Below are 23,744 nucleotides of genomic sequence, written 5' to 3' on the forward strand. Positions count from 1 at the left end.
GCTCCGCCTTGAACACCACTATCCCCTCCAGACTGATCTCAAAACTCCATGACTTTGGATTTGGCTCAACCCTCTGCAACTGATCCTCAGCTTCCTGATCCACAGGCTGCAATTGGTGAAGATAGTTAACTGAACCTCCTCAACAATAACACTCGACACTAGAGCCCCCCATGCATGTGTCCTCAGCCCCCTACTATACTCTCTTTACACCTACGACTGTATTGGCAAATTCCAAACAAATGCCATCTACAAGTTCGCTGATGACACTGTAGTGGGATGGGTATCTAACAATGAAAAGTCAAGCTACAGAAGGGAGACAGAGAGTTAGGTGACATGGTGTAATGAAAACAATCTGCCTTTCAACATTGACAAAACTAAAGAACTGATCGTTAACTTCATAAAGAAAGGAGGAGAACACGCCCACATCTACATCAACGGAACTGAGGTTGAGAGGGTGAAGAGTATCAAGTTCCTCAGAGTGACGATAACTGACAAACTGTCTTGGACTTCCTGCAAAGATGTGACAGTATAAAGGCATAACAACGCTTCTTCTTCCTCAGGGGACTCAGGAAATTTGGCATGTCTGCAAGGTCCCTTACTAACTTCTACAGATGCACCAATGAAAACATATTGTAGGGTGCATTAACAGCCTGGTATGGCAACTGCTTTGTCCAGGCCCATAAGAAACGACAGAAGGTGGCGTGCATAGCCCTGACCATCACAGAAGCCAACCTTCCATCCACAGACTCTATTTACGTGGTTCACTGACGCAGAAAGGCTGCTAACATAATCAAGGATCTATTGCACCCCGGTAATGATCTCCTCTTACAATCCCCTCTGTCAGGCAGATGATACAGAGGCTTGAAGGCACTCTTATCAGACTAATGACTGGATTTTGTAGCCTCAAATAACAGATCTTGCAAATGTTGATCTTGCCTAGCGCACGCCCTGTGCAAGGTAACCTGAATGCCTCAAAGTCTTTTTGGCCTGTACATCCTTCGCTTATTATGAACTGCCTGTACCACTCCAACAAAAAGTTTCACTGAATTTTGGTGCACGTGACAATAAATAAATCAATCAGAAGGAATAATAAGCATCAACACAAGGACAACAACAACAATGGCATGACCAATCCTACTGACATTGTAAAGCCCTCCTTAATGATGTTTATACCAAAATTGGAAGTGCTGTCCCTCAAACCATTAAAGCATACAGTCACACACATGTAACAAACCTTACAATATCCCATACACCACCTTCACAATCTCTTAGTATGATGTGCCTTAACAGACGTGGTAGCAGCGCGATGGTATGCCCTTCCTTCAACTTTGACTCCTGACTCTAACAAGTCTCATTACATCAAATCAAAATTGGCAAGGAAACCACTTGATTACCACCTGATGCACACTACTGCTGGTGAATCAGTAGTCTTTCATGTGCCAACAGCACAGTCTGGACTCTGGGTGGGGACTTCAACATCTATCATCAAGAGTGGCCATGACAGACTGAGCCATCCAATACTAAAGAACATTGGACATGAGATAGCTTTGGGAAATAGGGTTAGGGAAAATCCAAAGGGATTCTACAAATTAATTAAGGACAAAAGGGTAACTAGGGAGAGAATAGGGCCCCTTAAAAGATCAGCAAGGCTGCTTAAGTGTGAAACTGCAGGAAATGGGGGAGGTACTTAATGAGTACTTTGTATCAGTGCTTAATGTGGAGAAAGATATGGAAGCTTGAGAACGTGGGGAAATGAATAGCGACATCTTGAAAAACCTCCATATCACAGAGAACGTGGTGCTGAACATGTAAAAACACAAAGGTGAATAAGTTCCTGGGACCTGATCAAGTGTACCCTAGAACTTTATGGGAAGCTAGGGTAGTGATTACTGGGCACCTTGCTGAGATAGCTGTACCATCAGTAGCCATAGTTAAGGAGCCAGAGCACTGGAGGTTGGCCAATGTGGTGCCACTATTTAAGAAAGGTGGTAAGGAAAAGCCAGGAAACTAAAGACTGGTGAGCTTGTCATCGATAGTGGGTCACTTGTTGGAGAGGATCCTGAGATAGGATTTACATGTATTTGGAAAGACAAGAACTGATTAGGGATAGTCAACATGGCTTTCTGTGACAGAAGTTGTGTCTCATTAACGTGGTTGCTTTCTGAAGTAGTAACTAAGAGGACTAGCGAGGGCACAGCAGTGAAGGTGATCTACATGGACTTCAGTAAGGCATTCACAAGGTTCTAACTGTAGACTGGTTAGCAAGGTTAGATCACGGAGAATAATTTGAGAACTAGCCATCTGGATACAGAGCTGACTCAAAGATGGGAGTCAGAAGGTGATGGTGGAGCATTGCCTTTCAGACTGGAGGCCTGTGACCAGCTGTGTGTCACAAGGATGGGTGCTGGGCCCACTGCTTTTGTCATATATATAACTGTTTTGAATGTGAACATACGGTTAGTAAGTTTGCAGATGACACCAAAATTGGGGGTGTAGTGGACAACCAAGAGGGTTACCGCAGAATATAACAGGACTTTGATCAGGTGAGCCGACGGGCCAAGGAGTGATAGATGCAGTTTAATTTAGATAAACGTGAGGTGCTGCAATTTGGAAAGGCAAATCAGGGCAGGACTTATACACCTAATGTGTATAATGGGGATGTTGCTGGCCAAGTGTTGGAGTTCAGGTTCATAGTTCCTTGAAAACAGAGTCACAGATAGACAGGATAGTGAAGGTGGCATTTCGTATACTTGTCTTTATTGTTCAATGCATTGAGCACAGGAGTTGGAAGGTCACACTGAGGCTGTATAGAACATTGCAGTGTTCCAAAAGTGCCTAACCAATCAATTTTGGTCTCCCTGCTATAGGAAGAATGTTGTGAAACTAGAAGGGGTTCAGAAAAGATTCACAAGTATGTTGCCAGGGTTGGAGGGTTTGAGCTAGAGGGTGAGTCTGAACAGGCTGGGGCTACTTTTCCAGGAGCGTTGGAGGCTAAGGGGTAACCTGCTAGAAGTTTATAAAATCATGAGGGGCACAGATAGGGTGAACAGCCAGGGTCTTTTCCCCAGGGTAATGGATTTAAGGTGAGAGAGGCAAGATTAAAAAGGGACCAATGAGGTAGTGTACAGAATACATGGTGGAGCTGGTACAATTACAACATTTAAAAAGGCATCTGGATGGGCATATGAATAAGAAGGGTTTAAGAGGGATACGGGCCAACTGCTGGCAAATGAGGCTAGATTTATATCAGATACCGAGTTGGCAGGTACAAGTTGGACCAAAGGATCTGTTTCCATACTGTACAGGTCTATGACTCTATAACTCTTAAACATTGGTTCTATAACAATCTAGAAACAATATTCATAGGAGTGATCACTACTCAGTCCTTGTAATGACAAAAGCCAGTCTTTACACAGAGGATATCCTCCAATGTGTCGTGTGGCATTAACTACTGTGGCAAATCGAATAGAACTTAAACACATCTACCAACTCAAAAGTGGGCAGCCATGAGCTGCTGTGAATAATTTGCTGCAGCAGAACTGCATTCTGCGTAACTTGATGACCCTGGTTTAATGAAGAGTTCAGACCAGCATGACAGCAGTGCCAGACACACCTGAAAATGGGGTGATAACCTAGAGTAGCTACAAAACAGTACTTCTGGCATTACAAATATCAGAAGCAGCATGCTATTGTTAGGGCTATGTGATCTCACAACTAACAGATCTAGTCTAAGTTCTGCAGTCTTGCCACACACAATTGTGAATGAAGGGGGACAATTATGCAACCATGAGAAGACAGTTTCAAAAATATCCCAGTTCTCAAGAACAGGAAGCTCAGAACATCTGTGAATAAAGCACAGTTGACCCATCTGTAATCTTCAATTGGAAGTTCCAAGGACATGATCCATCTCAGCCTCCTTCCGAAATTCCAACCTCACAGTTACTCGCCTTCAATCAAAAAGAAAATCCAAATTTTCCAACAATGTACTTTAATCATAACCTCAAATTGCAAGTTTATATTTTCTGTTCACCAATTACAAACTATTTTGGTAACATTTTATTACACTATTTACAAAATAACCCAATTTAGACGGAAAAAGTCCCAAATCTGAAAGTTCACTTTAGATGAGGGCCGCATGGTGGCACAGTGGTTAGCACGTTTGCCTCACAGCACCAGGGACACGGGTTCGATTCCAGCCTCGGACGACTGTCTGTGCAGAGTCTGCATGTTCTCCCCGTGTCTGCGTGTGTTTCCTCCGGGTGCTCCGGTTTCCTTCCACAGTCCAAAAGATGTGCAGGCTGGGTGGATTGGCCATGCTAAATTGCCCATAGTGTTCAGGGGTATGTGGGTTATAGGGGGGTGGGTCTGACTGGTCCGCAGAGAATCTAATCTAATTCCGAAATTGTGACATATCAAATGTTGTCAATCACTGAAAATTCACCAGAATGTTAACGGCTATGAATAAGCACAATTACAATGAAAGACTTTAGAAATTGTTCCCTTTTAAATTAAGGCAACAAAAACTGCAAGTATGAGAAGAAGTGATTAAAGTTGTGAAGAGGTGCAGAAGGCTTTTTCCAGTATTGCTAAGGGGCCATTGATACAGGATTAAATACAAGATGTAGAACAGAGGGCATACATCATTGGAAAGGGCTGAAATGCTAGTGGCCGAGCAGGAGTTATATCAGCATTGAACAGGTTCATAAAAGAAATGTATAATGGATAACTTGGATTCGAACTATTTACTTCTAATCAAATCCATACTCGATAAAACACGTGCGTTCTATCGAGTTCTCAGTTTTTTCAGACTAGACGCCCAAGCCACATCCTATAGTTTACCTCACCTAGGATTTCAACCTTTTTTACCTCAAGTCTAGAATCAAATTACAATTTCTTTCTCCAACCTGACTTCAAATTCCACCCGAGTCTGTCTCTTCGAGATCACTTTCCCATTCACCTGGCCTTCTATGGTCCCTGTTCCAGATTTAGCATAAGTCCTCTTCATCAGTTTACAGCACTAAGTTGCATACCTGAAATTTGTTCTTAAATTACATACAGCATTTATAGTGTTTTAAGTGCTTTAAACATTAATTATTTGTCCTCAATCTGCACCCATTCCTTGGTCCAATTCAACTTTGCTTGGCTGGTTCTTAGCGCTAAGCTGCAAACTGGTAATTTTGGAAAATGGCTTTCATCAAACGTGAATGGACGCACAGACTGAGAGAGAACGGCCTTCGCCATCATTCAGCCTCAATCTGTTTCCAGTCCATTTAACTCTGTATGATGCTTAATGTACAACAGCCAATCCTGTTGGCACTTCATACTCAGTCCACCCTCACATCTGTCTTTCCTGTTCTGTGGGCTGGATTTTTGCCAAATTCAGAAGGCTAAGTGTACCTTTGAAAAACGAGGACAGAGTCAGAATTCAGAAGTTACATATAACTTCTGCCAATGATTGCAAGGGCAGGAGAAGGGCACGAGTCTCTCAGGCAGAATTCCAGTACTCAGCATGACCAGTTAAACCTAGCACTGGGTTAATGCGAACCCAATTTTAGCAAACAAAATGTGAAGACAGACCTCTAGAAGTTCAGCTGACTAAAATTATTTGGATCCAGTCACAGCAATACTCAATAGACTGTGTGGTCAATCAAGTTCTTAGTCCATCATCCGCAGAGACAGAAACAGAGTTAACGCTTGAATTCCAATGCTCTCAAAGGAAAGATAAGGTTTGTTCGAGTGTTATAATCTGAATTCTCTTTTTTTTTTAAAATAAAGGCCCACGAGTTAATTTTTTAAAAAATGTTGAAGCCATCACTAATGTTTTAAAAAGGAATGCCAGAAGGCATGGGCAAGGGGGTAACAGCTCAAAGCAACTGCCAAGAGGTTCCAGCCATCCCAGGTGGGCAATCCAATCAGCCTGCCTCAGGAGTCAGCATCCTGATGGCTACTCAGGCTCTTCTTTCAGGATCAACAGGCACTGCTCTATCGTGCCCCCACTTCGCCTTTTTTTCGCTCATGTGCAGCCACCTTCACCACTGTTCACTCCCCTATCCAATGGCCACTCCCATATCTCAGGACAATCAAACATCAGGCCATTCCATAGTACATTGTGAAATGAGTTTGCTAAGTCAATGCTGTGTATTCTTGAATAGATCAAAATCATTAAGCCAATAAATCCTGTGAAAATTCAACCGACTAAATGAAAAAAATGAATAAAACAAACAAAAACACAAAAGGCAACAGAAAGAAAATGCAAGGAAACTAGGGAGGAAAAATGAAAGAGGCAGAAAAACATAATGGAGAACATAGAGAGCAAAATGGATGAAAACCGCCAGATAAAAAGAAACAGCACTGATGTATCATGAATAACACAAAGGAGATATTAAAGAAACAAGATATCACACATGCATGGTGCACATGGTGAGAAGATTAACAAGGATGCTGTGTCTTCAGTAAGTGAATCTCAGAAGGAAATTCAAAGAATAAAAGGCAATAGAGGTTATGGCCTGTAAACTGTGAATTAATCTTACAAAAATCAGAACATCCAAATTTAAACCAAGCAACATATCTGCATTAGCACAAACTCAAGTCTGAATCTTTGTCAAATTCTATTAGTGATGCACACCTAATTCTTCATTAAAAGTTCAAGTGAAATTTCAAAAAATACCTGTACAGCCACTGTATTTCACACTTACTTTCTGGCAATTGTTGCAACTCTGATTCGCCTTTGTCCACTGGAATGCTGATACTGGGTCACAAACTGAATTGCACCACGACCACCTTGAGGAATTGGAGCGTTGTGCTAAAGATAATAGACAAAAAATAATACTCGGTGGTTGAGAATTTACCACACAAAAATGCAACAATCATAATAGGGTCAATGAAACAACAAAGCACAAAGCACACAGTACTGTAGCATGCAATTTTTACCATGGAGACAGTTTTTTCATTTCACCACCCACTTCCTATAATAGTCATATCCAGCTCATAAGCAATTGTACTCAGTTGCCTCATGAACAGCAGACAGAACAGGATAGGATGAAACTCACCTTATGACGACTGAGTCAAGGCATTTTCCGATTATTTCACAAAGTAAAGTTTTCTATGGATGCTTAACTGAAGTTTAGACCACTTTTCTAAATTCTTCAGTCTAAGAGTGAGGTCATGAACAACAAAGGAAGCCAAACTGGATCAACAGTATCTGCATGACCACTATTCAGGTAAACATTTAATTCTAGCTTACTTTAAATAAGAAAAAAAAAATATAAGAATCAATAGGATACACAAAAAATTATGAACTAGAATACCAAAAGTCAAAAAGTGGGCCTTTTTTAAAAAAATGTGTTTCAATACAGTAACTATTTAAATTAACTGCATCTGTTCAACATGCAAAAATATCAGTACAGAAAACGTGTTGAACACATTAAAAATATTTGTAAAAGGTTAAACTACTCCAGAGCTGAAACAGCTTAAAGAATACTATCAGATCACATCCAAATGAACAATGTTAAAATTTTACTTTTACTTTGAGCTTATAACGTCACTCTCTCCGAGATCAATGCTTTTATCAGGAAAAACAGTACAATGCCATTATTTTACAGAATTAAAAATTGTTTGATCTTTATAAAAATACTTTAGAATTTAATTAACTTAATTAAATACTAGCTCAGTGAAAATGGTGAAAAGTATGACTACAGATTAGGTTAGGTTCATACATAACAGGGGCTACGGAAGAAATTTTACTGTTTTGTTAGTTCTTTTGCTCTCCCCTTATTTTTATTTTACCCAACTTATTCTAATTAAATATTCATTTAAAATGGCAACACAAATACAAATTTTAAATAGCATGTAGGCTAAAGTAAAATTTCATCTTTGTATGGTCTTTAATATAAAATCTCAAAGAGCTCTAAATTGTGGCATGAACTTAAATTATAATTCTGAAATACTGGCCAGTTAGCTTGTTGACATTAAAAAAGAATGACCAAATGACAGCTGCTTAATCATATGGCGCACTTAAATATAAAACGGTCTGCACTGGTTATTAAGTTTATTTTTCTTTATCTCTAATAAATATTTACTCATTGATAAATATTGAGCTAGAGAATAAAAAGTCCATGCTGCTACAGCCAAGCAATACTAAACAGTGTTCTACATAATTAAAAAGGTTCGAATCTTTGCGTCAAGAGATTCTTGCATTCTTATTTCCTTCCTTTCGATTAAGCTTGTTCCTCCATACTCCAACCTCAATGTCTTACTGCTATTCTCCAGCAAAAAAGATGACCAGTTAAAACCATCCAACATGTTGGTAAAGTTGCTCTTGGATTGATGACTAGTTCACATCCAAAAGCAGCAAAACAGGAATTGCATTGCAATTTTGCAACCTTGCTCTACGCACCAGCTGAAATTCTCTCTTCTGGCTGCACAGTTGATAGCAAAATTACCTCAGCATGAAGTGTACTATCCAGTCATGAACTTTACTCAGGAGATAGCAGGAACTGCAGATGCTGGAGAATCTGAAATAACAAGGTGTGGAGCTGGATGAACACAGCAGGCCAAGCAGCAGAGGAGCAGGAAAGCTGACGTTTTGTGCCTAGATTTCCTGAAAAAGGGTCTAGTCCCAAAACATCAGCTTTCCTGCTGTTCTGATGCCGCTTGGCCTGCTGTGTTCATCCAGCTCTACACCTTGTTATCTCATTACCTTTACTCATACACAGTTTTGTACATAATTTCAGTAAAACTTAAAATTGTGATCATCTAATTAACTGCATGCTTTGAACACAATACGAACAGAACCAAAAACATCAAGTTCATTCCAGCATATGCCAATTAAAAAATTAATTGCCGATTAATTAAAAAAAACAGAAAGTGTTGATAATATGCAGGATTGCCAGCATTTGTTAAACAAAGCGCACATTTTTCAGTTTGCGCCAGAAGCTCAGTCCCACAGAAAGAACCGTCAGAAGTAAAATGTTGCAGACTCTGGAATCTAAAATGAAAACAGAAACGGATGGAGATACAGTGTCTAAGGTCAATGAAACAAAATGCCAGAGTTAGGAAAAAAGTAACAGGTACATGAGTTGGAAAAGGAGGAGAGGATGAAAGGCTAAAAGAGAAGGCCTTTGAAAGGGTCAAAAGCAGAAAAGATTGAATTACAAAATGGCCAACAGTCCAATATAAAAAGTGACAGCAATGGATCAAACAAGGAAACAAAATAAAGGTCACAGTAGGTATAAATTGTAAAGGAGGAAATAATAACTGCTTCTGTTTGGAAAAGTAGAAGTGTTACAATCAGAAATTGTTGAATTGAACAGCCTAGAGGGCTGTGAAGTGCCTAATTGAAAGATAAGGTGCTGTTCCTCAAGTTTCTAATGAATATCATTTGGACAGTGTAGGATGCTAAGAACAAAGAAGTTAAAATGAGAGCAAGATGGAAAATTAAAGTGAGAGGCAACTAGAATTTCAGTCATTTTTGCTGACTTTGCAGAGATGCTCTATAAAATAATCGTCCATTAGTTCGGGACACTACATCAGGAGCAACAAATGCAGTAAATTAAAGTGGAAAAGTACAAATATGTTACTATTTCACCTGGAAAGAGTTTAAGAACAGCTGGGTGAGGTATTGTAAGGTTGTTGGTGTCTATGGATCTGAAACAGAGAAACCTTTTCCCACTTTGCCTTTGAGATCAATATGATAATATGGTACTATTTCTGATTAGGAGAGTTCCGTTTTTTTGCAGAAACTTACTTCCATAAATACAACAAAGGAATGCTGAATGATTCACAGTGACAGACTGCAACATTGTGGATGCCTGCTTATATACCATACCTTTTGACGTGAATACTTGCCGCCGTGCATATCAAGGTTGACAAAACAACAATTTTTTCAGATTACAATGAATTTTTAATGAACATGCTTTCCATCACAGTTCTGTATGCCTGTCTAATGAGTGTGACTTGTGTAGGATCCATTATAGCAAATATGCTGTTGTTGTTGATACTTGGATTCAACCGAAAGCTGCAGAAAGACACATCAGTACTTATGTTTAACCTCTGTATCTGTGATTTAATCTTGGGACTTGTTGTGATTCCTGCTGGCGTTCACAATAGTCTCAGTGATGGAGATTGTTACAGCAGACAGGAATCATGGTGCCAAATCTTTGCTTTTCTCTACATACTGCTACAGCTTGCCTCTGTTCATTCAATGACCTGGGTGACGGTTGACAAATTTGCAGAAATCTGTTTGCCTCTCCATTACATACAACTGTTTACGAGACGACGAGCTTGGGTAATCATTTTCTCTATCTGGATCTACTGCATTCTCAATGCAAGTTTACCCTTTTTAGGATTAGGACAATATACTTACGTAGAACACAAGTATATCTGTGCACCAAGTTTTAATCCTTCTTTAAAAGCATATTGTTTGGTTACTATCGCCATTGGAGTACTTCTTCCATTAATGACAGTCTGTTGTTTGGCTGTTTACGTCGTACAAATTGCAAGACATCAAACATTACGAGGAACTTATGAATGCAACGATCAACACTGTTACTCTGTGCCAGCAAAGTGCTATCTGAGGAGCACAATCATGCTGATTTTAATAGCATGTAAGTTGCCTTTTAGAAATCTATTTGCTTTTGTATGCATGTATAAGTGAACTTTGTTTTACATTTTGAATTGCATGGCCTATGCAAAACAAAGCCCTTTTGTAGATAATGGTGGGGGAAATAAAACACCCAGTCAAGATTATCTGGTCATAATTACATCTCAATTTTTCAAAATGAATATGTTACTAATCTTTGATGCAATTTTTTGTTAATGAAAATAAACTTTTAGACCTTAGTCAACTTTCAGAATTAAATCCTAAATCACACCATTAAATTCCAAGACTGCATGGAGATCTTTTAATAGAAAGCAACATTACTCCATTTTTCTGCAAAACTAAGTTGGGACTTGAGTATCCCGCATTTCAACAACTAAAACAGTTCACTCAGTCATTGAAAGTGGCATTCCATGTCAAGCTTCATTTCACAGTGTGAATGTGTTTCATAATTAACTTATCAATGTAACAAATATTTGATTCATGATGTTTGGAAGTCAAATTATATCTCAAACAGTTTTGAGTGAAAAATAATCTCAAACTATCAACACATTATATAATCAACTGAATTTAGTAACATTGAAAGAACAGCCTACGTTAATTCATAGGTCAGGCAACAAGGGGTTCTATATGATAAAGATTGTTATTATATAATACCACTGGTACTACTCCTGTTCTAAACGTAAATATTCAAAATTAGCCAAGCCTTTTAAGGCCCCTGCTATAACGGCCAAAAACACAGAATTGAAAACTAGAAAATATTTCCAGTGCAATTCAAGCAATAAAGAAAAAACCCTAATAATTTTGCAATCCCTGACATATCACACTCTAGCTCCTGACCTGCAGACCTCTTCCAACTGCTTCTCATTCCCCAAGGATTTCTTCCCTCACTGGCAACTCTACCACTCATTTTTCTCACACTGGTTCCTATCATCTCTCTTTGCCTTTCACTCATCGCTAGTTCCTAACCCCAACCAAAGTAGCATTTCACATGCCAGTGTTGTCCAACCTCACCAAACACAAAATACACACCTATGCTCAAACTCCACTTTGATCTTCATGCTTCAGATTTTCAGGTGGAGTATACAGTTGCCTAAGGAAGATGACTGTCACGTCTCATGAGCAAATAATATTTTGAGACAGCATGAACGTAAGACTTGACTTCTCTAATCGGTGCAAAAAAGTTAACTCAGGAAAAACCATTTGGCAAAAAACAATAAATGAAATAGCCGTGATAACTTAGTTGCTTTTCTCGGTTTCAAGTTCAATGTGTTGAACTACTGTGATGGTTGCGACTTGCAGACTTTTATTCAGATAAAGCGCAATTGACAAAAGAAAGTGCAGAAAATTAAACACAATGCACTAAAGATACTAATGGCGTAGAGACACAAAAAGGTAATTTTGACCAGCCAGCCAGATTAAAGCTATATTGCTTGAAACACTTGACATTTAAATTTTCATTCATGAGACTGTGCAAAGGAAAAAAAAAATTTCATGAGGGCATGTATGTTTTTAAAACTGATTAATTCTGCTTTTTTCCTAGTTCTCCTTTTAATATGCTGGATGCCACATATAACCATTAGTATCTACGAAACATTTGAAGGCAAAGCTCCTCCATTTGCAGAAATGCTCTCCACATGGCTTGCATTTCTCACATCAGCTCTGAATCCATTGACCAACTCTGTGACACAGAAGTATGTACCGTTAAAATAATTAGAAATGGGAGATCGGGAATGATCGTTGCATTTATCTTTTCAATCTTATCTAGTTATCTTTTTAAGACTTTAGATTAAGGGCTGAAATAAAATCTCCTTGCAATTAGGAAGATCAGCCATGATCATACCAAATGATGGAGCAGGCTCAAAAGGGCCAAATGGCCTACGTCTGCTCCCCTTTATTACATTGTTGTGCAATTTAATAGGAGGATGAATATTCTCAGTTTGAAGTTGACACTTTCCACGTATTTGCAAGTGTTCAAAAATAAATGTATTCTTTCAAGTGACAACTTAAACTTCAATACTGACACTTATGTAACTTGACACCAAAGCTGTTTACACATCAGTTTTTTTTATGACTCAAATCAAACCCATTACCAAGACTCAGCTGCACAACATTGTTGCTGAGAGTTAGCTTGGTCAATCTCAACCATGTTCCTTCTGCTCATAAGTAGCAATAACTTTGTATTAAGATCACACTACATTCAAGACTGGACCAGAAATCTGCATGGGGAATAATAAAGTAGTTGATGGTATTTTATTTGTATTGTGGTGGGTCTAGGAGTGCTTAGAATAGTGCAAACAATGTAAATATTTCAATTATTGATGAAGTCAACAGCCTGCCTGTTTAAAAAAAAATCCATTCTTCCTGACCAAAGAAATATAAAAGTTGTTTCAGTTGATATCTATATTATTTTGCTTGTTTAACAAATTAAGATTAATGGCACAAGTCTGAGTTCTTTACCATCACATCTTCTATGTTGTTACGCAGAGAAAATCCTTGCAATATGTTTATAAACATATCTTGCTGCAAACCAGTTTGAGTCAGTTTCTTAAGAATTAATTTATACCCAATGATGTCTTTTAAAGAGTCGAAAATAACGTCTAAGTTTTTTTCGCTATGAATAATTACATAATTAAAGCATTTGACTGCAAAACAGCAACTTTTTAAAAATGAAAGCTCTTATTTCATAACTCAATTAATGTTCTTTCAGGAAATACAGAAATGAGATACATGAAAGCTGGAGAAACTTCAAAAGGAGAGTTCTACACAAAGAAAAATGCTCCCTTTCTTCTGCCAACAAAGTAAGTGTGAGTTTCAGACCTCAAGAAGCCTGGCACGTATCCACGTTCATAACTGATGTACCATAAATTATTCTACAGAATAGCTGAAGAATTTTAAATTAAGGGCTGCATTCAAAGCAGATGAAAAACAGGTAAATGAATGCATTAAGTATTAAACACTGAGGGACAATCTCATCCATGTGATGCCACAAAGACTCAATTCCTCAGAGGGACGTGATGTTGTGTAAAATCATAAATGGTATTTTCTTCTTCCCCACTGAATCCCAATATTTAATAAACAGGTGATTCATTCACTTGCATTCCATTCACAAATTTCAACCACAATCAAAACTCCACAGAGTGTAAATTTGTGAAATAGTCTTCATCACATAATACATGGGAAAAATCCCAAACATGCAACTGCATTAATCGCAAAAATATGTTCAATCAGCAAGTTCATATATCAGATCCAGAAAGGTGACAAAATGTTCTGATCCCAACCGACGGTAGAATTGAACAAGTCAGATCCCAGTGTGAAATCCAGAATGATAGATCATGAGATTTGTGCTTGCACTTTGGTTACTGTGATTAGTTATTGAACATGTTCAAACATTGCTCCCAACATACTATTTATAAAAGGGCAAAGTGCAGTACACAAAATAATTAAAAAGCTACACATGTTACACATACAAGACAATTTTGGAAGGTCTCACCTTAAACAACAAAAGAAAAATTCAACCTTTGCTCCAAGCAAAAATCTTATACAGACATTCAACTTTAGCAAAGTAACTTTTCACTATCTTAACTCCTCACTACTGACTCAAATGACTTTCTGTGCATTCACTAAATGCAATTTATCTCCCAGACACACACATACAGATGCTGATGCTTCCCAGAATTTCTCCTCAAACTGCTGAAATACCTCACAAATTCTTTAGTTTTAATGGTCTAGAGATTTCTTTTGAACTCTCACAACCCGGTGACTTCTTTCAACTAGACTCTCCATTATAATCATGGCCTTTCTGCCAATATATCTTTTGCTTTAAAATCAACCTGACAGTGGCCCCTGATGATGTTATGTCTCAGAAGGTCAGAAGACTGAATTTAGTAAACATTCAGCAATTAAATTCCCAGGTAGCTGATCCAAGCCAGTTAGCTCAAGTTACACATTTTCTTGGAATTGATGTTTGAACTCTATGTTCAAAAATGACTCTCTGACCTTAAAAGAAGTCACCCTCACAGAACTAAAACTAAAAACCCATTTACTTCTACTTTAAAATTCAAATTATCAAATAATGATTACAAAAAATTATAACCTTGTTTGATGCAAGTTTATATAATTTCTCTTCTTCACTTCATGGTCAATATCAGACAGGTAGCCCAATGAAATCATGCTTGGATTTCTCAATTTAGATCATCACCCAACGAAGCATCTTCACGAAAAAGCAGAAATACCATCATCTGGCACGTAAATCATTTTATATCCATAAATGCAAGAAGTGGCCAATTACATAAATATAATAGATATGTCACATAAATGAAATACTAAAACCAATTTAAATATAATCAATTTACTATTTCAAAAGAATTTACTTTTAATCTGAACTCCCTTACTAACCCTGTGAAATTACAAAAAGAACATATGATTATTCAAAATGAGATAGAGGTATGATGATTTAATGACTGTATATCTAAATGAGTTTACGGTACAGATATAACACACATACACAATTTATATAATGGGGTAGGTGGAAACGTGGATTTGAGGTTTCAATCGGATCAGATTAAATGACAGAGCTGGCTTAGGAAATGGTTGGTGGTGGTAGTACTATAGATGACTCCTACCACTGTTCACATACACACTTAAATAAGATTTGCATTATGTAACATGTTTCACAACCTTAGAAAAAAATCTCAAAATCAACTGAAGATAATGAAACACGTTTGAAATATAGCCCTGTAGAATTATATATGCAAATATACACATATTGCATCTAGTTCATTGTCTTACAAGTCCACCATTCACCTTATTCACAGTACCAACATGATCAATGGCATTAATAACCCTTCTCTTTACGGAGGACCTTACCTTTCAGTGTGCTGAGACCAATGCTGTGGGCTATGAGTGCAAGTAGTTAAAAGCCTTTTGCATTGTCTACAGAAGATACAATGTTTTCTCCCCCAGCATGTGAAATACTATTTATATCGTACTTGTAAACTGCAATTCAATAAATCATGTTAAATTCACCCTGAACCATAGTGCCACGCAACTGGTGATATTTCTAAAACTGAAGTCCAGAGTCAGATATTTGACTCAAAATTGTACCAAAACAAACATACAAATAGAACGAAGGCCTTAAAGTAGGTAATTAATTTTAAAACTCTTCACTTATAGTGGGAAATGAAGATGATGTCATAGGTACAGAACTGGGAGAGAGACCTTCTGATGCAACAGAAAGCCTAGTTACCATCTAAAAGGCATAAGTCAGGAACGTGGTGAATTATTTCCCACTTGCCTGGGTGACTACTACTCCAAAAAACACTCAAGAGGCCTAATACGATCCAAATTAATCCATTCAATTGCTTTCACAGCAATAAGCATTTTATCCCTCCATCACCAATGCACAGAAGCAGCAGTCTGCACCATCTACAGGATGTATTGTAGTAATTCAACACTCTAGACAGGACCTTTTAGACCTACAACCATTATCATCTAAAAAGGACACAGGCAGTAGGTGCATGGGAACGGCACCGTCTGCAAGTTCCTCTCCAGACCACTCACCATCCTGATTTTGAAAAATATCATCATTCTTTCACTGCTGCTGGATCAAAATCCTAGAACTTTCTTTACCAGTATTGTGTGTGCACCTACACTAAACAAACTTGAGCTGTTCAAAAAGGCAGACCACAAGCACCTTCCGAATGGCAATTTGAATGAGAAATAAATGCTAGCCCAGTAAGTGATGCCTAGATCCTCTCAATAAATCTTCTAAAAAGTAGTAACTTGATGGTATCTGTTACCTAGAAACAGACAGAAGGCAGTGTGTGTTGGAAGTGGGGTGTGAGAGAGGTTTACGGAGGTGTATGGGGAAATTGTGTGGGGGTGTGGGTGAGTTGAGAGTGTGTTTATATGCGCTTGCGGGAGCACTTGTGTAAGTGAGGGGAATTTCAGGGATCCCAGAGAGTGTTGAGCAAGTGATGCCAGGATCAGGGTACACCGGAGCTTTTCAATGGAGTGATAATGCAGAGGTCTGGGAGCAGTGGGGTAGAAATCATGGAAACGAGGCACCAGATCTATACCATTGCATCTATTTTCTGCGTACCTGATTCACAACTTCAAAGTATATACCAAGAGTTGTGTTATGGTCCAGACCACAGATCTTCCACTGGCATGTCCCACCTGTTCCAATTTCCTGTAAATAAAAGTAACCAAAGACTGTTAGATCAAATGATTGCTTTTTTAAGCTATAAATTCCAATAAGATTTTACAATTTGGCATGCACAGTCCTTGTTACTGCAACATAGTCATAATTTTGACAAATTTAGCAAAATCCTTTGTCTCTTCCACAACCTACGTTGAAGCATAAATTGCATGCATCTTTGTAAAACAAATGTGCACTATCTACACTTAATAATGTTTAATTCCATTTTATGTTCTGTAGCCTGTTTTCCCTGCTTATCGATGTCCTTTGTTAACCTCCTTGATCAAATCACCCATGGTAACATTGCTCATATTTGTGCGCTGTTACTGTCTTATTAGAAATTCATTCCATGTAAAAGAGCTAACCTTATCCAAAAATAAGATGAAATAACATTAGCAATATTACAACTTGTATCACTATAGAACAGTACCAAAATTCAGAGCAATAGAGAATGAGACAGAGGTGGAAATAATGTCAAAGATATTCATGCTCCTTCCCAGCACATATATCACCAATGGAAGCATCATTTGGTTAACCTCCAAAAGAACATTTCCTCTATCAGGTATCTACAAACATCAATAGCATGCTCTGTCCAAGTCTGAATCAAAATCATTGATACAAAAATGAACAAAAGTATCTACAGAAATGAATTTCATCACTGAATGAAGGAGGCCATTAAATGAGCAAATCACTTGATGCCATTTTCCTGCATTCTCCCCATAACCCTACATGCTGTTGATTTTTAAAAAGCATCTAAGTGCCTTTTAAATGCCTCAATTGAACCTGTCCTCACCACTCTAGTTTATAAAATCATCTTCCTTGTACCATTTTTGATTTGCTCACTCATTAGTTTAAATCTACTCCCAAGGCTTTCAATGACTGGGAATATTTCCTCCCCATGTACTGCGTGCAGATTGCTCAGGATACTTAAATACTTTGATCATATCTCTTCTTAGGGTTCTCCAAGGAAAAGTCTACCAAAATTTCCAACCCTAATAACTTAAATCCTTCCTATCTAGAAGGACTCTCAAACTGTTTTGCATTCCCGCCAACGTCTTTGTATGCTTCCTAAAGCATCGACAGGTGCCTCGTACTGGATGTAATACTAAAGCTGAGGCCAGTCTAATAGCTTGTACCAGTTCAACATAACTTCCTTGATCTTGTACTCTCCACCAATATTTGTGAAGCATACAATAATGTATTTCGATTACTGTCTCAACCTTCGATGACTTACATTATCCACATTGCAAACATTGAGAAAAATGCACTCATTTCTTGCTCTCATCACTTGTTCTTATTTTTAGTACACTTTAATGTACTTAAGCTCATTTTATATTCGTTGGCTTAAATGCTCTGGACTCAACTGCAGAAAATCAACAAACGTTCATTATTGAGGGTCACAATGGCAGTAGTGGTTCTGGGAGTTCACCTTACACTGCAGTCAGCAATTTCCAATACATGAGAAATAGACAAGGGATCCCCTTTTCCTGTCACCAGCTGAAGCAAAAAAGTTACGCCGACTTATTTAGAATCAATACTGGTAAAGGCTGCTCAGGAGCACAGCTCTAAGTAAATCAGGTGGGCTATCAAAGGCATCCAAAACATTGAAAACCCCAAGACATCTCATACGAACACTGCACGTGCACATGTGTCACCCAATGGTGCACACCTATTTGCATGTGTACACTACGTGCAAACGCACGACCATCCCTCTGGAAACATCAATGCTGCTCACCATCACATCCCCTCCCAAAAACAAAACTGCACTCTCACCGTCCTTGACAATAAAACTGTGTCCCTTCCAGCCATGGCTCACCCCTCTGCCTGCTAGGATTAATATTCAAGACCAGGCCTCCCATTCAGCTCATCACTGGAGGCAGGAATGGAAGACTCCAGCATAAAGAAGCAAAGTTAATACATTGCCAGCAGCATGTGCTCTTGTTCCATGAATGAGGTTAGATAATCTGGGCAAATAATCTTGTTTGATAATCTGTCATATTGTTGAGGAAGAGTAACCATAATATGTTAGAATTCATCATGAAGATGCTAAGTGATGTCATGAATTCTGAAACTAGAGTCCTGGATCTTAATATAGAAAACTATGATGGCACGAGGCACAGGCTGGCCGTGATCAATTGGAGAAAGCTATTTAAAGGGATGACTGCGGTTTGACACCAGCAAACATTTTCAGAATGGATGAAGGAACTGTAACAATTGTTCATCCCCATCTGGCATAAAAAAAAACAGGAAAAGGGGCCTGACCTTGACTGAGAGGAGAAATTAGGGATGGCATTAGATTGATTGAAAGAAAACTGGTCAAAAAAAAAAGCAGACCTGAGGACTGGAAGCAGTTCAGATTTTAGCTAAGGAGGAAAATGGGTTGTTTAAGAAAGGAAAATCAAGAGTAAGCTTAGAGATAATACACAAACTGATTGGAATAGCTTCTGTAGGTTAATGTGGAGAAAATAATTAAAAGGAGAGAAATGTTTCTGTAACTGTCAGAAAGAGGGGTGGCTATAATGAGGAACAAGTAGATGGTATACCAATTAAATATACATTTTGGTTGTGTCTTCACAAAGGAGGACATGGACGACATCCCAAAAGTGTTGGGGAAATGCGGAGTCTGATGAGAGGGAGGAACTGAAGGGATTGATAAACAAGGTGTTCAGGTAATTCATGAGATTAAAAGCTGCTAAAACCCCAGGGCCCAATAATCTACATCCCAGAGCATTTATGGAAGTAGTTCTAGAAAAGTGGATGGGTTGGTGGTCATCTTTCAAAGTTCTGGAACAGTTCCTATGGATTGGAGGGTAGCAAATGGAACGTCACTAGTTTAAGTAAAAGGAGATAGAAAGAAACAGGGAATGATAGACCAGTTAGCCTGACATCGGTAGTAGGGTAAACACTGCAGCCTATTACAGAACATTTAAGCGTAGAGCTCTTGGAATAACAGTGACAGGATTAGATTTACAAAAGGGAAATCATGCTTAACAAGTCTACTGCAACTTTTTAACCACACAACTAATACAGTTGATAGCCAGTATTGTGGTTTTCTTACATCTTCAGAAGACTTTCAAGAGAGTCTCAAATAAGAAGTTGGCACGTAAAGTTAAAGCTCATGGGATTGGGGATAGTGTATCAACATGAAAAGAGAACTGGTTGGCACTCAGAAATGGAATGTAGTAACAAACAAGTCTGGGATGATAACTTCTTCAGGGAGTGATGAGCCTACTGAATTCTGTGTATCAGAAAGTAGTTGAGGTCAAAACATTGAATGTTTTCCAGGAGTTAGATACAGTCTTAAGAGTAAAGGGATCAAAGGGGACAAGCAGAAAGCAAGTGCAGTATACTGAGTTGGATGATCAGCCAAGATCATACTGAATAGCACAGAAAGGTTCCTCCACATGGCTGAGCTCATCCTCACGCTGAAGAACTCTTTTAACGCGTCTCACTTTCTTCAAGTCACAGGAGTGGCCATGACTACATGCATGGGCCCAACTATGCCTGTCTCTTTGTGGGGTATCTGGAATATTCTTTGTTCCAGTCCTATTCCAGCCTCCACCCACAACTCTTTCTCTGACACAATGATATCATCAGTGCTGCTTCCCTCTCTTGTCGGATTTCGAAAAGTTAATCGATTTTGCTTCCAATTTTCACTTACCCTCACTTTCACCTGGTCTATCTCTGATTCCTTGCTTCCATTTCTTGACAACTGTTTCTATTTCTGGGGACAAACCAGCCACAAGTATTCACTATAAACCCAGTGATCCCAAGGCTACCCGGACTATACATTCTTGCACCCTGCTTCCTGTAAAGACTCCATTCCATTCTCCTAGTACCTCTGTCTCTGTTGCATATGTTCAGATGAGGCCAGCTTCAACAAGGCAGCCTTCTAAATATCCACCTTCTTCCTCAACCAGGGATTCCCCAGCACCTTAGTCGACAAGGCTCTCACAACCAGGTCAGACCCAGCTCCCGCACTTCTACCCTCACGCCCTCTTTCCCTCCAACAACAGCAATAGGACACATTCTTTGTCCTTAACTATGGTCTCCTCTACATTAGGGAAAATGAAGCATAGACTGGGTGACCACTTCAAAGAACATCTATGTTCTGCCTGCGAAAAAGACCCTGAGCTTCCAATTGCCAGCCACCCTGGATCACATCTCCGATGTCGCAGGCTTGCTGCAGTGTTTCAATGAACCTCAGTGCAAGCTGGAAGAACATCTTATTTCCACTTGGGGATCCTGCAGCACTCCAGGCTCAATATTGAGTTCAATAATTTCAGGGCGGGAACTCTTGTCCTTGCCCCCAACACCACACACCAGGCCTTGTTATCGCCGAGTCTGCCATTACACACCACCTATTGTTAGTCACTCTCCTAGCCAGATTGTTATCAATCCTTTGTCTGTCCAACTGTTCTTCTCTCTCTTTGGACTCTATCCCCACCTATCATTTACCCCTTACCCCCTCCCCCCACCCTACCTTCTGCATATAAACCAACATTTTCCTAGCTACCATCAGTTTTGAGGTAGGGTCCCCAGACCTGAAGCATTAACTGACTTCTCTTCACAGATGCTGCCAGACCTGCTGAGCTTTTTTTCTGTTTTTGTTTCTGACTTACAGCATCTTCAGTTCTTTAGTTTTCAGCAGAGAAGGCTTGAAGCCTATACCTGATTCTAGCTTCAACATTTCTGCGCTTTGTAAAGCACTTCGCTAAAGTCCACAGACACTGCACTGGATTCATTTTCCACATAGATCACATTTGTTGCTTCTTCCAACGGATCTATTTTGTTTGTTAAACATTATTGGCACTTATTGAAATCTTTGTTGGGAACTTCTAACTTGCTCTTTCTCCAAGTGCATGGTAATGCACTTATCCTTAACAACAAACTTGACAGTTGACCCAATAATATTTAGCTATCTAAACCATGTTAATGCAGTTTACACCTTTTGGAACAATAGAATCTTCACTGGCCTCTTTTCATTGTCCCAGCATATAACTACACTTGACAGTACAATGAAATAGCATTTCTACAGCCTAGCAAAAATTTATTTTCTTCTATCTCTCATATGCCCATATCTGATCTGATCATCTCTTCAAATTGACAATGTCTTTTTCAGGAAAACTTCTGCATTTTTAAACAAAAACAAATTTCTGGGAAGACTCTGCAAATCTAAACTTCTTTAGGGGATTTCTGAAGAAGGGTCATTGGACATGAAATATTAGCTCTGCTTTCTCTCCGTAGATGCTGCCAGACCTGCTGAGTTTTTCCAGCAATTTCTGATTTTGTTTCTAATTTCCAACATCTACACTTCAATGGATTTTTTGTACCACATTTTTAAGTGCTTTTTTCACAAGTATGCCTTTTGAGTTTTCTTGAATTATCTACCTCACTTCTTCCTGCTATAAAGCCTTTTACTTATTTCTTTGTTTCATTTTTATCATCCTCTAGCTGGAAGCTAGAGTCAACAAATTTGGAGCTGGAAAAGCACAGCAAGTCAGGCAGCATCCAAGGAGCAGAAAAGTCAGCATTTCAGGTCGGACCCCAGTCCTGAAGAAGGGTTCTGACCCAAAATGTCAACATTCAACATTCTTGGATGCTGTCAGACGTGCTGTGCTGTTTCCAGCTCCACATTTAGAAACTGTTTAATGTCAATAACTGCTTTAATTATCCATGGCATCCCAAAACTCCAAGCAATTTATGTCTGTAATCAGTAGGTATATAAAATATTCCATTCCTTTGCAAACTCTTGAATCATTGAAATAATCTTCCCTGTTCTACAGTCCTATGCATCAATTTCTTCTTCCAGTGCAACTTTGCTGGATACATGCACAACTTCAAAAATCTACCACAATTGAATGTGGTTCTCACAATAACACTCCCCCTTTCAAGATTTAGAAGTGGTTGGAAACCTGTACCATTGGCTGGTCACACTATTACTTGAACTGTGGTTCAACAAAATTTAGTCCCCTTACCACTTTAGTGTTAATTTCATATCAAGTATGAAAAATAAATAAGGCCATTCGAAACAAAACCACAGTCAATCACTTGCTGCAATTCTTTTCATGAACTGCATATTGTTTTGGTAATATTATCTGTTAAGAATTAGTAAAAACAGAAGACTACTCACATTTTCAGACACACAAGGTCCTTTAGCACAAAGTGATATACAGGGTCCAATGGCTCCAGAAATCTTGATTTCCCTTGATGTCTTCAGAGGAAATAAGTTTTTTTTAAATTACACACCTTCAATGCAGAATTGTGCTTGAATTTAATTAAAAACAAGTTAGATCTAAGTCTAGGAAAGTTTAAGATATAAAGGAATCTAACTGCTGTCATTTCAAGTATCAAAACAGGTATCCATCTTCAACTAAAAATAAACCTTCCAAGGCCAATATCAAAATAAGAATATTCAAAAGTATTACTCCATTCAATTATATCCCATGTACAATTGTGTGCTAAGCAAGATAACTTATTTTAAAAGTGCATGAGCAATTCTACTAACTTCTGGCGTGTAATTCTGATTCAGAGTTAAATTAGACCATCAGATACAGAATTAGGGAAGTTATTCCAATTATTTCACGTAACATTGCACGACTTTGTACTTTTGATTTTAAAAAATTACATAATTCTTTGTTAAAAATAGTAAAGTAAATCAACCTTCTTAGCAACATGTCAAAAATGTATGCATAACATCTGATACAGCATTTTGGATGACATACTTAACATTCCTATTTACTTACTAATGAATAAACTAGATAACACAGGAATATAATGAGCTAGATTTGGAAAACATGCAACAGGTACTTCCTGCCAGTGTTCATTTTGTACACACTTTAAGTTATCAAAGATTTTTGGTTATTAACATTGGTTCTTGACTTCAAGGGAACAAGTTGGGAATGGCCTTTTGAAAGGTAGTTTACTGTGGATCCTGAGACAGTC

At 38.5% G+C, this 23,744-nt stretch overlaps 1 protein-coding gene across 1 annotated transcript in view; it reads right to left on the reverse strand.

Annotated features, from left to right (window-relative positions):
* The window catches only part of sec23a (Sec23 homolog A, coat complex II component), an 85,609-nt gene that overhangs the window by 20,767 nt on the left and 41,098 nt on the right, over positions 1–23,744 (reverse strand). Inside the window, exons 11-13 of the mRNA XM_048537764.1 lie at positions 22,933–23,013; positions 16,701–16,790; positions 6,696–6,802 (exon numbers count right to left, since the gene is read on the reverse strand). Of these exons, the coding sequence (XP_048393721.1) occupies positions 6,696–6,802; positions 16,701–16,790; positions 22,933–23,013 (278 nt within the window). The remainder of the gene's footprint in view (positions 1–6,695; positions 6,803–16,700; positions 16,791–22,932; positions 23,014–23,744) is intronic.

Source organism: Stegostoma tigrinum, chromosome 10 (assembly GCF_030684315.1).
Source record: "Stegostoma tigrinum isolate sSteTig4 chromosome 10, sSteTig4.hap1, whole genome shotgun sequence".
In the NCBI taxonomy this organism is placed as follows: domain Eukaryota; kingdom Metazoa; phylum Chordata; class Chondrichthyes; order Orectolobiformes; family Stegostomatidae; genus Stegostoma; species Stegostoma tigrinum.